A 15,401-nucleotide genomic window follows, 5' to 3' on the forward strand; every position below is an offset into this window, starting at 1 on the left:
AAGTGTACGTTTTTAAATTTGTGCATGAATTCTGAGGGACGTTCCCAGCAGAAAACCAACAACACTTTTACTTAGAAAATTAGAATTTATTTTATCAAATACAAAAAACTTCACAGTTAAGGATGAACCACTTTGCTGCCGCAATGACACCGTTCTACCTCCACCCTGTAGAAAACAAACAGTAAAAAATACAAATTTGTCTGGGGTTTTTTTTAACCTTAGGAGCTAAAAATAATGCATCGCGAGGTAAAAAGAAAAGAACATTTTTAGAAAGCGTTTAAATGTCAATGGCACGGAGTGTTTGAACCTGTGAACAAACCGCTGAAAAACCAAAGGAAATCTCATTGACGCTTGTTAAAACTGGTCATCTAAAGGTTTAGCAAACTTCATTCCAAAGCAGAGACCCTCAGAAAATTCAGGAATTCTTTTGGCTGTCGTGTTTAACAACAGATAAAGCTGCTCTAAAGGACATACTGATTGATTTAATAAAGCAACTACTCTACAATACTGACCAACCCATGCATTAATTAGCAGGAGTTAGAGGAAATTGCTGATTTGAAAACATTTTAATATCATTTGATTGGCAGCAAATAAAAACGATTCAACGTTTAAAAGAAAATATGGGCGCCGTATCCCAACCACGTGGTTGAGACACGGCGAAGAGCATCTTATCACTTATAAGCTGGGTGGCAGCGGCCTTTTGTGCTCATCTTCCCAATATCCATCCATAAATTATTAAAGCCGACATACTGTAAAATAAAAACCAAAATAAACCCAGCAAATGTAAAAATATCCTTTTTTGGGGGGGGGGGGGGGGGACAAAACTTGAAGCATGACTGTAATCTATGCTTTTACACCAAACACAATCCGCCAACAAGCCCATAAATACAGCCGCCAGTCCACCACCCTCCTGCCTTTGTACAAAAATGGAAAATCAATATAAATCCAAACAATCAGCAGAGCTCTCACCTTACAATGTCTTAATAACCAACCTCGGTTTGCAGTAATAATAATGTTCCAGCACAGACGAGTCCAGTGATCAGGCACTGGGTTTCCGTCCACCTCACATTGTCAACAATGGACGTGAGCAGACCTGTTTTAGCTCCGTGTTCTGAGATGGAAGAAGAGAACTCAGTACCCGCGTGGATATCTGAGCTTCCCAGACCATTATTCTGTTGGATGTTATGTAAATGTATTTTATTCAGGTCCTTTATTTTGGGTTAACATGTAATCCAGTAGCTCACAGTACTGTATTCATGCATTTCCTCAGCTCAACGTAAACATTTTAAGAGGGAAAAATGTCTTCTTCTTTAAATGGATGACGAAAAAGTGAGAAACCCCAAAAGTGAAGTGTGAGAGAATCATCATTCAGAGTCTGAGAGGACGATGACCTCTTCTGGGTCGCACTGAGTGGCCACGTTGACCTGAAATACAGGCAGCAGAGCAGTTAGGACGAGCCGGTAAAATCAAGTCAAGGTGTGAGACGTAAAGCAGGAGAACACTATCAAAACAAAGCTGTGAAAGGGTTCCTGGGATTCTAAAGAGATTAAATGTCTCACCCTTATACATAAACCCAAATAAAGGTGATGAAACTGTCAACAAGCTGTGACCGCCTCCCTTAGCTCGATTTAAGTCCACCACGCATCCTCCTCACCTTGTTCCTCTTCGGAGGTGGAGTCAGCTGTGGGCTTGCTGCGTTGGCCTGGATGGACTCAACCTGCTGTGGAGAACCGCTGCAAGACACGCCCATATCCAAAGGGATTTCCACCTCACTAGCAAAGGATCAGGATATGATTATGCACCAGTAAAACATTCCTGAGACTAAAGCGTTACTTATACCTGTCGTCAGCGGTTTGGGGGCTGTCTGGTGCAGCGGGCTCCCTCTTTCTCTTGTGGCTGCTGGACACTCTGGGACTGAGAGGCGGCGGCGACGTCCCGTTGCACGACCGTCCGCAACATTTATCCACAACCACCTCTGGCGAGAGGGGCAACGCTGCCCCGTTCTCGGCTACCGGGGTGATTTCCGGACCGACACAAGGGGACTCTACGAGCTCCTCTGACTCCACGACCGGACAGTTAGATGGTGGCTTGGGCGTCTGCATGGACTCAGGGTGGCCAGGACTACATCCAGGCGAGGGGACGTCTGACAGGGGAGACTTCTGGGACTTGCTCTCACTGGAGAAAGGGCTGACTGCACTGGTGACAGGCTCCTGATCATCTGGCAGACTCTCGTCGTCCCCTGCAGAAACGTTCCCAAAGGCCTCCCCTGTATGACCGTTGTTGCTCGCTCCATTGCACAGTTGACTGCTGCTGTTATCATCTTCGTCTTCATTGTCCTCATCTGCAAAGAGACCAGAATTATCGACAGGAAATTTGAATTTACTGTCAACATTTTAATCTTATTTCAACATGTCTATCCGAACCTGGTCCATCCTGCTGAGCACTGGCCTGGATCTCTTCTTCAATGTCTGGATCTGAAGAGTTATCCTCTTCGTCATCCTCTTCCTCGTCCTCTTCCTCCTCCTCCTTCTGCTGCTCCTCCACCCCGTTCACCTCTTTTTTTCCTTCCTTTTCAGATTTGGAATCCTGAAAATAAAAGGTTCAAAGTCAATCTGTATACCTGTAAGGCATTTCACCATCTGCAATGAGGGAAACCCGGGAATTCCTGTATTCCAAAGGTAGAAAGATTCAGGTGCTGAGAGCAGAAGAGAACAGATGTTTTCTTACCCCTTTCTCCTTTTTCTCTTGTCGCCTTTTCCTCTCCAGTTCCTCCGTGTCTTCTTGTTTGTTGGCATATTTGGAGATTACCTCCTCAAGACGGGACACAGAAACCTCTCTGTTGGACCTGAGTTTTCGAAGGAGTGAGGAATCTAAGAGGGCCGGGTCACTGGCTGTGGATGGGGACAAAAACTGAGTAGTTCAGAGACAAATGCCCACATTTCAAATCAATAATCATACAAGTGAACTTGATCCAGGAGGAGTGGAATAAATGTATTAAACCTGCTATTGTACATACAGTCACATGATGTAAGTATGGACTGTTTACTAGTGGCAGTCCAGGGGCAACAAGCTTAGTTTTGGTTTTGAGGAAACTGCTCTGTGCTCCTTTGAAGAATGAATTTCATCTCTTACCAGGCTTGTAGGTGTCTGTGAGGTGGGAGCCAAAGTTGTACACCAGATCCAGGTGACGTCTGTCCTGGATGCGGGTTCCCACCTCCCTGAAAGCCTCCTTGGCCATCTGGTTCAGCTGTTTTCTGCTCAAACAAAGATTGTAACGCTCATTTGTACGTAGCATTTGCTGGAGGATGTCTTGGTAATCGGGAGGGTTCCTCTGAGCCTCCGGACTGTTGATAAACCGCTCGATCTGGTGGGAGGAAAACAGAACTCAGCCACAAGCAATAAATATGAAAGTATGAGATGCACACACATACATCTCTCTCCATTAGACAGACAGGCAGATCTTGATAAAAACACCCACCCTCTTGTTGATTTCAGGGTACCGAGTGCTGCTGTAGGCGATTCTGTGCTCGATAACTCTGCCTGTAAGTGTGCTGCAGCCTTTTAGCTCACACAACTTTTCATAAATCTTCATTAACTGAAAAGGTTGGAAGAGAAAAGAATGAGGTGAAATAACCCATGACAATCCTGACTGCTCTGCTTCCAGCCACAGTTCTATGGTTCGGACTGACCTTGCGCTTTAGCTTGTTCTCCTGGACGAAAGAAGAATCCTCCAAATCCAGATCATCCAAACTCAGCTCAGATTTCTGCAAACGGTGGATCTCATCATTGTACATCTTCAGCAGGTTCTCCAGGTACGCTATCTGTGAAGAGTTGTCAAAGGTGAAGAGCAACAAAGTTAGGAGTCAAATATCAATCAAATTACCTAAAACAGTGTTAAACACACACCTGTTTCCTAGAGGTTTTCTTCGTCCTTTTATCCATCTTTTGTTCCTCATTTACATCTTCACTGTTCTTCTGCAGCCCTGAAGGGGAAAGCAGCGTGTTGTCTGCCGTCACGTTCATCGTGTCACCCTCTCCTTTCAATCCTGCGTCATTGCTTTTGGGCAATGGTGAGGTAGACTGGAATGCAACCGCTGCTGCGGTGCAGGGGTCCGTCTCAACTTTGGTGACAACCTGCCTTTTCTTAGCTGCATGCTGCTTGAGTACAGTGCACAATTCATTAATGTAGACAAATGTTTTGGATCGATGTGCCTGAGCACGAGTCAAACAGTGTCCCAGTGTATTCCTAAACTCTACAGATGAGAGATATTCAGGAGAGGCCTTGGAGTGCCTGGTTTCTAGGTAGGCCAAGACCTCGGGGCAGTCCATGGTGTCAGCCGAACAGTGAGCCACAAACTGGGAAGAAAGAGAAAGAAGGACGTATATTTTACAGAGAAAAACAGAAAGAGTAGTCTAATTGCTTTCATTCATATTTTAAAAAAAGCTGATTATTTTGGGTGTAATTAAGCTCACCTCCGCAAAAAGCCGCTGGTTCTCTGCCTGCAAAACATGAGCCTCCTTTTTATTTGAAGCGAAAGGTGAGTGTGTAATGTGAGAGGGGACAGGATGCTGCACGTCGGGTTGGAAGACTTCTGCTGCTGCTTGAGGTTGATTGGACGAGGTGGAAACGGAGCAGGTGCCTTTGAGACTCTCGTCTTCATCGTCACCGTCGAGGACGATGATCTTATCAGCCAATGAGGCGGGTGCCACCGCCATCGGAAAATGGTGTTGATGATGATGGTGATTGCTGCCCCAGAAAGCTACAGTGATGGTGAGAAGCAGGACAGCTGAAATACAAGATGAAGTATTCCAGAAATGCAAGATGTGTGCAAACATTCATTTAGGATAGTCCGACTTCAGGATTTTCATACAGAAAAACTAACCAAAATATAATTTCATATAAGCACTTACAAACGAAAACATTTTGATACGTAAAATTATTAACCGCGGGTGTATAAAAACGTTTTACATTAGATTAAATGTAATAAGTTATATTTAAAAGGGAGTATAATGTTATACGAAAATATATAATCAATACCTTCGCTGAGAATTTACCTGATCACGGTTAAAAGTAATGAGGAAGCAAATCTGCTTCTATTGTTACAACAGCCCGAGAAGTTAACTACACAACTTCTAGAAAGCGCAATAAAAACAAAAAACTGGATTGTCACACAAGACAGTATAGACACACACATACCGACCTCTTGTTCAAAAGATGTTTGGCGCCCTAACAAAAGTTAATGTTCTTCCACGACGCATTATAAAGATTTCCCTTCGTGTTAGCCTGTATTAGCACTTCGCAGCTAGTTAGCGGTTGGTAAGTGAAACGAATTGAGTAAAAAAAAAATCAGCCTGCAGACCATTCACCATACAAAGTCTTGAGGAGTGAATAGATCCGCAATAATACTTTAATCTAATTTTCTATTATCTTACATTTCCATTCACTAAAACTACGATGCTTAACTAGCTAACGCGTTGTGCACTGGAGACCATAAGGCTACACAAGACCAATGTTTCTGATTGGTCGACATTGGTGGAGTAACGTCGTCTCTGATTGGCTGATGACTCCAGTCTGTCATTGGTAGAGATCCCCCAGTTGACGAAACGCTTCCTGTTTATTTTGTATAACAGCGCAGGAGACGAAATGAACTGAATGAAATGAACTTTATTTCATTTAATAAATGTCCTCTTTCTCAGGATATTTAAATAACAAGGGGAAAATAGTTTCACATAAAATGTAGTTTATCTACAGATTCATTTTCTGTATTTATTCCTTGTGTCGTTTTCAGATTAAAAAAAATAAACAAACCTAAAATAATATGAGCATTAGTCTTCCACAACCCTGAACAGAAAACCACTACAACTTTTTGTCTTTATATGTACAAAAGATTTCTGAGGATGTGTGTATATAAATCTTTACACTATTGTTATGGGGCATTTTAATGGTTTTGTCTTCATATTTTATTTAGTACCGAGTAACCTTTTGGATTGAGATTTAACATTCTTTGCCAAAATAGAAATAGTTATAAGCTGGCTATTAGAAGACTAAACCAGAAGCCCTTTTTAATCAATAAAATCATCAATGGTCCATTACAATTTTCAGTTCCTGTTATTGTTGTTGTCGTTGTTGTACATACTGTATGTACAAAACCAGAAAAGTTTGCCCACCATCCTGAACACCAATTCCAGTTGTTAAGACGGAATGTTTGGTAGTTCTGTGACACTTCTGAAGGAGGGCCTTTCTTCTTCACTTGTCTTTCTGTTGGAAAAGTGTGTTATAAAACAATGTAAGAAAAATACACAGAAGCAGCTGCAGGTGACAGAATAGACACAGAGCAGCAAGGTGGTAACTACATTCAAGGATATTCAGAAAACATATTTAATACTCAGTAAACATTACCTTTTCTGGTTTCTCAGCTTCACCCGAGCCTGAATGAAGTAAAATAAAAGACAAAATTTTATTCTCACCTCATGTATCCTATATTCTTTATTTTGAACTTTAAACTTCCTATGACTGTTTGTTGCAGCCTTTTTTTAAAATTTTTGTTTTTGGATAATTTACTACCTGAGCTGGTGAAGGTCCAGGAGATGAATTTGATAAGACCATACAGCACGAGTGCTACACCAACCATGGCCATCGAGTCCTCAATTGTGGGAGTACTAAACCCTGAATGAGACAAAAAACAAAAGTAAATTCTTATGTGCACACATTTAGTTGTTGATCTCACTAAAACGACATAACTTCCATTAGTTGGTCACTGACTCTGGTGTGGTGTGAATATATTGTTACGAATGATAAATATCCATATTGTCACCACTTACCCAGCATATTGAGAGCCACACTGGCCTGCCGTGCACCACCAAGGTGTTCAGCCACACAGGTGAGCTCTCCTCCTCTGCTCAGGTCTATGGTGGCAGTATCAAGCTCCAGCCGGCTGCTCTGGCTGTAGGTTCCATCCCACGCCTGTTTGTGGCCAGTTACTCTGCCTGATCCCAAATATTTGGTCTTCCCATGGACATCTTTGTACTGCCAGCTCAGTGTCAGAGAGAGGGGAGCGAAGCCAGATGCATCACACTGAACAGTTAATATTTGGCCAGGCACAGTGAGAGGCAATGGGGATGGGTGGATGGCGAGGGATGGAGGCTCTGAGCAGAGGGAGACAAAGAATATGTCAGTGGGTCAATGTTAAAGTCTTTCAATCCCATGGGTAATGGAAACATGACAGTTAAATAAATGTGGCCTTCCTGTTTGTGCTTATTTTCTATAAGCCCCAATTGAATTGGTAATGTGAGTGTGTGTCTCTTCTGAAGAACATAATTACAACTTTCTGAAGTCTCCTGCCTTTTAAAACAAACAACAGAAAATTCAACTTTACCCCTCACCTACAACCTCGAGCTCCATCGTCACCTGGGTAGAAAGGTATGGCAGGAACACTGTGCAAATATACATCCCAGAGTGATGGACTTCGGCTTTTTGCAGGATGAGAGATGCATTCCCCCGCTTGTGCAGCCCATCAAAGTCCAGAGTGGCCCCTTCATCATCATCAGCCAGGTGGTCTGTCTTGCCGTCATAAGCCAGAACCACCCGTCCTTTCCCTCTGAACTGGTAGCGCCACTCAACAGCAAACCCAGACCCTGACAGAGGTGAGGAGGGGTCGACCCAGAAGCTGCAATCCAACCGCACTGGGTCCCCCAGCCTGGTGTGTACTGAAACTGTTTTAGTGGTCGTGCTCAGGATCACTGTAGGAACAGAAGGGAAAACAAATTCACAAATTTAGCAGAAAAGATAACAGAGCTCATTAGTGGAAGAGATGTGTGACATCACTGGTTACCACTGAGCTCTTTAGAAGCTGTGGGAGCTCGCATGATCCCAGAGATGGCCAGCTCTTTATTGGTGCCCAGGATGGAAGTTGAAAACCAATCAGCTTGCAAGTAGTGGGGACTCCTTTCAGAATCTGTGAGCGACGCTGCCCATTTGAGGGAGGAGGGGTACGGCAGGAATGGGTTGGTCTCACATGAGGGCTTCTCGATTGAGCCCCTGGGAGGGTCCAGAGACTGGTGGCAGAAGGAGCCCGCTGGATCTGAGGACAAATTTTTTAACAAATATTAACTTGTGTGCAAACCTTTGTAAAACAGAAACCACAAGAACAGGCCGAATTGTGGACTAAACTGTAACAGTAACCCCATTTTCAAAAATAAGAAGGTTTAAGAAGACATTTTAAGACATTAATTCACCATGTTCCCCTGAACTCACCAGTTACAAAGTAGATTCTCTCAGGCTTGATGTCAGATGGAACCTTTTGGGTCTGACTGTGTGCACCAGTACTGACATGGAGCAGGGATCTTTCCTGGTCCACAGCCGCAGTCAGACCTCCTCCGCGACCTGTTTTCTCTTGCACAAACCAGCATTCCAACACCGGACAGCGGCTGTCTTCAGCTGTACAAAGGACACGTGTTTAATCAGCATACAGTGGTAAACATTGTGAGAAACGGACAGATGACAGGATAATGCAATTTAATATCTGTCACAAAAGAAAAGAAAAGCATTCAATTTAAAAGGGGCAACAAGTGGTTGTATGAAATTAGGCTGGTACATAATTATTACCGGTATACCGCGAAAACATTCAAAATTACCTTGTACAAAGCAAACTGCTGCAACCAGGGACAGTTTATAGATTGTAGAGAAGTAAGTCATGATTAAAAGTCTTCTTCTGGTACCAGGTGCTGCCAGTTCGCTGCTTTTCTTTCGAACTGTCGGTTTTCCCCTTCAGTTCCTGTTTGATTTTACTTTCATTTTCAAGCGCAGCGACGCGACGAGGACAAGCAAGACAGAAAGCAAATTTTGCTCACACTTTCGGAATAATGGCGATATAATCGATGTTGAGCGAACCAACAAGAATGAATGGATAGATATTATTATTATTATTATTACCCAAAGTCAATTCTTTACCCGGAACTTGTTTCTTGTACCACGCTTGGTCAGGTTTAAAGATAGTTTCCAGTTGCACCGCTAGAGGGCGATCTCTGACAAGTAATAATCCACGACTTGAACCCAACCTTGTTTGTTTTTACTTTTCATTCCTATCTTAGGTTAATGTGTGTATGATAAGTGAAGTACAATTTAAGCAAAAGAGACAACAAAAAGTACAGGGACGCGTGAGGCTGCAAAAGCTTCCTGTAGTCAACAGGATGTTCTCTTGAAAGGTCAACAGAGGACAAGAGACCTTGAATCTGTGAAGGAACCAATAAATGCTTTAAAGAAAAGAGCACAACAACAATACTACTAATAATGCTTGTGTTTCTGTTTAGAACTTGCAGAACTGGTGTTTGTTCAGGCATGTTCTTACAGAGGAATCAAACAGGACCAGTTGGTGCAGCTAACCTGAGATTATCCCACAGATCTGCTGGATCTCCCTGTGACTAAAATAACCAATGATGAATAACAACAATAACGTTTCTTGTCAATCACGTGATTTCCCAGAAACAGCCACAGCTGCTCGACCGCTTCTCTCCAGTAGAGGCACTATAACCTTTATGGAAAGGGTAATTTTAACTATGCGTGTCTATCGTTTTACATGTATCTCTTCGATTGTTACTACATTTATCTCTTCGATTTCTATAGGCTCTGTGACCTCTTTTAAAAAATAATAACTTCTATACAATTTTGAAAACAAATGACGCTTATTTGTATCAGATAATGAATGTTTATTATTATTTTCAAACCTTTACACAATATGTATTAAGTGCACCAAAGCGATTTTACGTGGTTGTACTTGTGCACTTTACTTATACTTTTATTCATCCTTGCATATGTTATTTTAAATTATGTTGCACAACGATTATAAACCATAAGTTACCATTTTGACCGAAAGTTTCGTTTTTGGTCTTCCACCCGTGACGCGCTTCTATCTCTCTCTCACCAATTCTCATTGGTTGAAGCGCTTCTTGAGAGCTGGAGAAACCAAGATTAAGAGACTCATTCGTCCCAGTGGCTACAGCCGCCACTTCATGCGCATTCTGCTTTAGAGTATGTTTTCTATACATTAAAATGAGGGTTGTGCTGTCGCTGACAGTCGTGTTCCACCTGACATCAGCAGGTCAGTCATAATTTCTACATTTTAAGATTAAACTTTCTAAGCTTATCTGAGGAAGTAAAAGAAAATCCTTTGTAATTTTGGGCGTAGTCGCGTTAAAAAGTTTTGTTTTTTTAACAAATGGGTTGTTTGTGGTCATTTTCTTTGCTAAATCACCTCCTCTTCATGGCAACACTATTTTCTGAAAAACCCAAACAAGCAATTTGATTAAATTATCTTGGAGGACGTTAGGGCCACACATCTCCTCTCAGTTTGTTTTTTTGTTTGTTTTCATGGGTGGACCCAATACTCTTCCGTACTTGCTAAACCACCATAACTAACTGGTTCTTACACAAACGTGTGTTGGGTTGCTTTTCTCTAGTAACACAGTAAAATACTGAACCTTACCTGTCACATTTTTAAACCTACAATCATTTCTTCCTGTGGCAACAAGAGTTAACATCTGCAATGTTTGATGAACAGCCTTTGCTGGGAAGGAAACTGGATTTGCTAGATTACTTTTATGACTTACCTTCTGATAATGAGCAGAAATAATTTCAAATTGAACTTTAAAAAAAAAAGAAAGGTCAGTAGGAACCAGATCAGTGGTTTTTCAGTGTTAGTATCTAGCGGGTGGGGGGGTGTTTCTGGTGGTGAGCAAGAAGTGGTGGGAAGGAATCATAATTTTAACCCAAACACTTAATTAGCAGTATAAAAATAATCGAATGATATAACACGCAACATATAAGCTCACACATCCTATGCTTCTTCAACAATTAAAACTACTGTGTGTCTGTTTGTTTGTGTCAAAGACTATCAAAAAACAGCAACTCATCTTTAGAGAAACAGAAACTAACCTCCGAAGGTGTAAAGACCTTCAAAAGGAAACTCACATCATCAGCAAGTGTTTGAGCAGCACAGGGGTTTTTCTTCAGGCCACTGAAACCTCCCTTTTCCTCTGCTTCTTCTATTGATATGAGAACATCAGTAACAGTCATTAACATTGCACAGAAAACAAAAGGATAATTCATTGAACCACTGAACCAACTGCAGGAGTTGGAACATCAGCATCGGACTCTATGCAAAGACCTGTTGCCAAGTTAGTCCTGCGAACTGCAGCTGGCACTGTTTTTGTTTGGTTCCTCCCCACTTTCTTAACTTTACTTAACTTTAATTTTATCTTATTTGAATAGCACCTTTCACAGAAGAAATGTAACACAGAGTGCCCTACAGATAAAAGGTTTAAAGATTAAAAGCACTGACCATGTATAGATGGTGATTGAATTGAGCCGAAGTTGATGTTAGTTTGCTGCACTGCTGCAGAAGAGCTCAAACAAAGGAGTCACATATTTTGCAAACAACGAAGCCACCGTGTTTTACTTAATTATCCATCACTATGGAAATATGTAGCGATCAGTTGTAGCATGTTTGCTAATCTCCCCCTCTCCTCTTTCTTTTGTGCCAAAAAAGGCCATTACACCCCCAGCACCATAATGCAGGATGGATCCATGCTTTCATGTTGTTCATGCCAAAGTGTGACCCAACCATCTGAATGTCGCAACCGAAATCAACACAATTTTCTGAAATTTTGATTATTTTTACAAAATCTTGAAAGCTATACCAATTACTTTACAGTGACTCACACTCTGAAGTATTTCTACACTGGATCCTTTGGAGTTCCAAACTTCCCAGAGTTTGTGGCTGTTGGGCTGGTTGATGATGTTCCAATCATTCGCTATGACAGCAACACCAGGAGAGCTCAGCCCAAACAGGAGTGGATGAAGGAAGTCACAGCAGATGATCCTCAGTACTGGAGCAAGAGCACACAGACACTGTTGTTCACCCAGCAGACCTTGAAAATTAACATGGAAATTGCAGAGCAGCGCTTCAATCAAACAAGAGGTTTGTTTCATGTTTGTCCACAAATTTATTGTGTTGCGTGTATTTGTTTTACCAGATGTTACAGAGACACACACATACATGTACCTCAATAAAATGTTACGTCTCTCTGTCCCTGTCCCTGTCTCTCAGGTGTCCACATAATCCAGAAGATGTGTGGCTGTGAGTGGGATGATGAGACTGGAGAGAAGAATGGATTTGATCAGTTTGGTTATGATGGAGCAGATTTTATCTCATTTAAACTGAAGGAAGGAATCTGGGTCGCTGGAAAACGGGAGGCTGTGAAAACCAAACACAAGTGGGATCAGGATGATGCTCAGATAGAACAACAGAAGTTCTACTACACCCAAGTGTGCATTCACTGGCTGCAGAAGTATGTGAACTATGGGAAGAGCTCACTGATGAGAACAGGTAGAGTCACATGACCTGGTTCATTCAAGGAGGACGAGAAGCTGATTTTACTTTATTTTTAATAATATTTTCAATATAAGTATTGTAATAGGAAGCTTATTTTGATTTAGCTTCATTTTGTATAGATGTTTTCCTTGATGTATGAATATTATGTTAATGAATTGTTTAGACTGTAATTTTTAATTCCAGATGTTCTGATGAAAATTTCCTGGCATTTTGTTTTCCCGCAGAGCTGCCGTCAGTGTCTCTGCTCCAGAAGACCCCCTCCTCTCCTGTCAGCTGCCACGCTACAGGCTTCTACCCCGACAGAGCCACACTGTCCTGGAGGAAAGGTGAAGAGGAGCTCCATGAGGACGTGGACCACGGAGAGATACTCCTCAACCCTGACGGAACCTTCCAGATGAGTGTTGACCTGAAAGTGTCCTCAGTCCCACCTGAAGACTGGAGCAGCTACAAGTGTGTGTTTCAGCTGTCTGGAGCGAAGGAAATCACCACAACACTGGACAAAAACCAGATCAGGACCAACTGGGGGAAGCCTGGGGTCAGAGGAGATGGTGGTGAGAAGCACACTCTGATTTTACTGTCTGAGGAATATTTCTTCTTTTCTTTAGTCAACAGGATCTAATTACAGAACATGAGCAGGAATAGCAAATGTTCAAACAAGCAAACGTCCAAAGATGTCAGCTCTCGTCACACTTAAATAATTCAGACAGATGAACAGATTTGGAGATGATCTTCTTTAGTCTTTGTCATCTGTGCTGGTTTTGATGGTTTTGCTTGTTTCCTCTCCAGCAGAGGATCCCAGTAACACGGCCGTCATCGCTGCTGTTGCAGTTGCTGTTCTGGCTCTCGTTCTCGTCGCCGTCGTTGGTTTCCTCCTTTACAGGAAGAAGAAAGGTGAGAGATGGAGATGGAAGCAGAGCTTTAATCCTTCACTCTGCTTTTGCTTTAGTCTCAATGACAAAAGAAGAAGAAAACGTTGATAAAATCTCTGTCAAAGATCTAAAGCAGCAAAGCTAATCGACTTTCTTCTCAGTTGCAGGCAAATGTACCAAACGTGAGTAAAAGTTGAATCACATTTGGATTTTCTCTGGTGTTTGCTGAACTTCTCTTGCAGTAATTGTGTGTAACTGTGGTTTCTGCTCTAAGAATCTTTGTTCTGACCTTACAGCTGAAGGTCACTCTGAGGTCAAGGAGCCACTGAAGCCAAATCCAATCTAAAGGAGAACCGTCAGCATGAAGAGGGTGAGTAGCTTCATGTTAGAGCAGCTTTATACTTGTTTTTGATTCATTGAGCTGCTCCTCCGGTGAAACTGGATCAACAATTAATATTCTGGTTTAACAACAGCTTATTAACCATTAGACACGTTAGAGGCTGTAATTATCAGATCTTTGCTGTTATTCAGTACAAAACTGTGGTGTTTGCTCTGATTTATAGTTCATTTAAAGTTCAGTTGATTCATTTAAAATCAACTGATTTAAACCAGAAAGAACCAGAAATCATCACTCTTGTCATCATTTGGGTTTAAACATGAGCGTGACCTTTAATAATGGGGGTGTTGGGTCTTTATTTAGCTTTTAGTCAATCAATAATGTATCTCTGGATGATGTGTTCACATTAACTGTTGTGTAAACTCATAATTTAAGGGCAGAAAAAGAATGATTTCCTGATTGTGTTGTATGAAAGTTGAAGTTGGAAACAAATTTAAGATGTTTGCAGGAGTTTTCTGCTGCTTTAGATTTAGATTAAAGCTGGTTTTTGCTTTTCAATAAAATCCCCAACCCTGTTTTGGTGAGTTTTTTGATTCCTTTCAGGTTGTGATGCTCCTGATCTGTCAAGTTTTATTTTAGTTTAGTTTCATTTAGTTTCTTTATTGACAAAAATGTAAATGATCGAACCAAGTTTCGTTTTGTTTTCTCCCGCTTATCCGGATCCAGGTCGCGGAGGCAGCAGCTTCAGGAGGGATGCCCAGACAGCCCTCTCACCGGCCACTTCCATCAGCTCCTGCGGGGGGACCCCCAGCTGCTCCCAAGCCAGGCGAGAGATGTAATCTCTCCACCTAGTCCTGGGCCGGCCACGAGGCCTCCTCCCGGTGGGACATGTCCGGAACACCCCTAAAGGAAGGCGTCCGGAAGGTATCCTAGCCAGAGGATTGAGGAGCTCCTGGAAGTATTCCTTCCACCGCCGGATAATTGCCCCAGGAGACGTCAGCAGCTCCCCCCGCACACCTAACACGGTGTGGGCGAGTTGCCGCCTGCCGCCCCTAAGGTGCCGGACAGTTTGCCAGAATCTAACCCTAACCCTAACCGAAAGTCTTCCTCCATAGCCTCACCCAACTCCTCCCATGCCCGAGTTTTTGCCTCTGCGACTGTCGCGGCCGCAACCCGCTTAGCCATCCGGTACCGGTCTCTTTCTTCAGCTTGACGGCCCCTCTCACCTCTGGTGTCCACCAGCGGGTACGGGGATTACCGCCACGACCAGCACCATCGGCCTTGCAGCCACAGCTTGCGACAGCCGCCTCAACAATGGCGGAGCGGAACATGGCCCATTCAGAGTCAATGTCCCCTACCGCCCTCGGAACATGATCAAAGCTCTGTCGGAGGTGGGAGTTGAAGACCAGCCTGACGGGTTCCTCCACCAAGTGTTCCCAACAGACCCTCACTAAGCATTTGGGCCTGCCAGGTCCGCACGGTGCCCCCCTCCCCCCCCCACCTGATCCAACTCACCACCAGGTAGTGATCAGTTGACAGCTCTCCCAATTATCTCTGGTTAGATTTAAAGTTAATTTATTTCTGTTGAACCACAGTTTTAGTCTGATTCATTTAATATGTAATAAATGAGTTTAACTGCTGGCTAAACTAAGTTCCATCCAGTCTCCCTTTGTGTTTTATTAGTTTTATATCATTTGATCAAAGGTGTCGATGACCCTGTGATTGTGAGTGTGTGTCCAGCAGTTTGTCCTTCAGGACTTCATGGACTGGTGTGAAGGATCTTTGTTAGATAGAAATGTGTCCAAA

The 15,401-nt window shown here is 42.7% G+C and overlaps 3 protein-coding genes across 9 annotated transcripts; 1 reads left to right on the forward strand and 2 right to left on the reverse strand.

Annotated features, from left to right (window-relative positions):
• Positions 1 to 65: 65 nt before the first annotated feature.
• daxx (death-domain associated protein) lies at positions 66 to 5,514 on the reverse strand. 2 transcript variants are annotated; one of them, XM_057021218.1, is made up of 11 exons: positions 5,202 to 5,514; positions 4,474 to 4,760; positions 3,907 to 4,356; positions 3,690 to 3,821; positions 3,479 to 3,595; positions 3,133 to 3,364; positions 2,728 to 2,891; positions 2,424 to 2,586; positions 1,840 to 2,341; positions 1,655 to 1,772; positions 66 to 1,424 (listed from the first exon to the last, which is right to left on the reverse strand). In XM_057021218.1, exons 2-11 carry the CDS (start codon positions 4,714 to 4,716, stop codon positions 1,365 to 1,367), a joined length of 2,181 nt encoding a protein of 726 aa, XP_056877198.1. In that variant the 5' UTR covers positions 4,717 to 4,760; positions 5,202 to 5,514; the 3' UTR covers positions 66 to 1,364. The 2 variants fall into 2 exon arrangements, with proteins under 2 accessions (XP_056877198.1, XP_056877199.1); XM_057021219.1 differs by having other exon boundaries at positions 4,474 to 4,787.
• Positions 5,515 to 5,645: 131 nt separating this feature from the next.
• Positions 5,646 to 9,177, reverse strand: tapbp.1 (TAP binding protein (tapasin), tandem duplicate 1). 2 transcript variants are annotated; one of them, XM_057021247.1, is made up of 9 exons: positions 8,933 to 9,177; positions 8,635 to 8,787; positions 8,255 to 8,437; positions 7,833 to 8,081; positions 7,384 to 7,740; positions 6,823 to 7,146; positions 6,566 to 6,667; positions 6,401 to 6,429; positions 5,646 to 6,259 (listed from the first exon to the last, which is right to left on the reverse strand). In XM_057021247.1, exons 2-9 carry the CDS (start codon positions 8,693 to 8,695, stop codon positions 6,248 to 6,250), a joined length of 1,317 nt encoding a protein of 438 aa, XP_056877227.1. In that variant the 5' UTR covers positions 8,696 to 8,787; positions 8,933 to 9,177; the 3' UTR covers positions 5,646 to 6,247. The 2 variants fall into 2 exon arrangements, with proteins under 2 accessions (XP_056877227.1, XP_056877228.1); XM_057021248.1 differs by lacking the exon at positions 8,933 to 9,177 and having other exon boundaries at positions 8,635 to 8,920.
• A 696-nt stretch (positions 9,178 to 9,873) lies between these two features.
• LOC130518549 (major histocompatibility complex class I-related gene protein-like) lies at positions 9,874 to 15,252 on the forward strand. 5 transcript variants are annotated; one of them, XR_008948070.1, is made up of 9 exons: positions 9,875 to 10,097; positions 11,709 to 11,975; positions 12,105 to 12,383; positions 12,614 to 12,940; positions 13,176 to 13,280; positions 13,420 to 13,440; positions 13,555 to 13,628; positions 14,322 to 14,652; positions 14,711 to 15,252. XR_008948070.1 is itself a non-coding variant. In XM_057021252.1 (8 exons), the coding sequence occupies exons 1-7, from the start codon at positions 10,049 to 10,051 to the stop codon at positions 13,602 to 13,604; spliced, it is 1,089 nt and encodes a 362-aa protein (XP_056877232.1). In that variant the 5' UTR covers positions 9,874 to 10,048; the 3' UTR covers positions 13,605 to 13,628; positions 14,322 to 15,252. The 5 variants fall into 5 exon arrangements, 4 of the variants coding, with proteins under 4 accessions (XP_056877232.1, XP_056877229.1, XP_056877231.1 ...); XM_057021252.1 differs by having other exon boundaries at positions 9,874 to 10,097; positions 13,179 to 13,280; positions 13,426 to 13,440; positions 14,322 to 15,252; XM_057021249.1 differs by having other exon boundaries at positions 14,322 to 15,252.
• The last annotated feature ends 149 nt before the right edge of the window (positions 15,253 to 15,401 follow it).

The sequence above is a fragment of the Takifugu flavidus genome, chromosome 21 (genome assembly GCF_003711565.1).
Source record: "Takifugu flavidus isolate HTHZ2018 chromosome 21, ASM371156v2, whole genome shotgun sequence".
Classification (NCBI taxonomy): domain Eukaryota; kingdom Metazoa; phylum Chordata; class Actinopteri; order Tetraodontiformes; family Tetraodontidae; genus Takifugu; species Takifugu flavidus.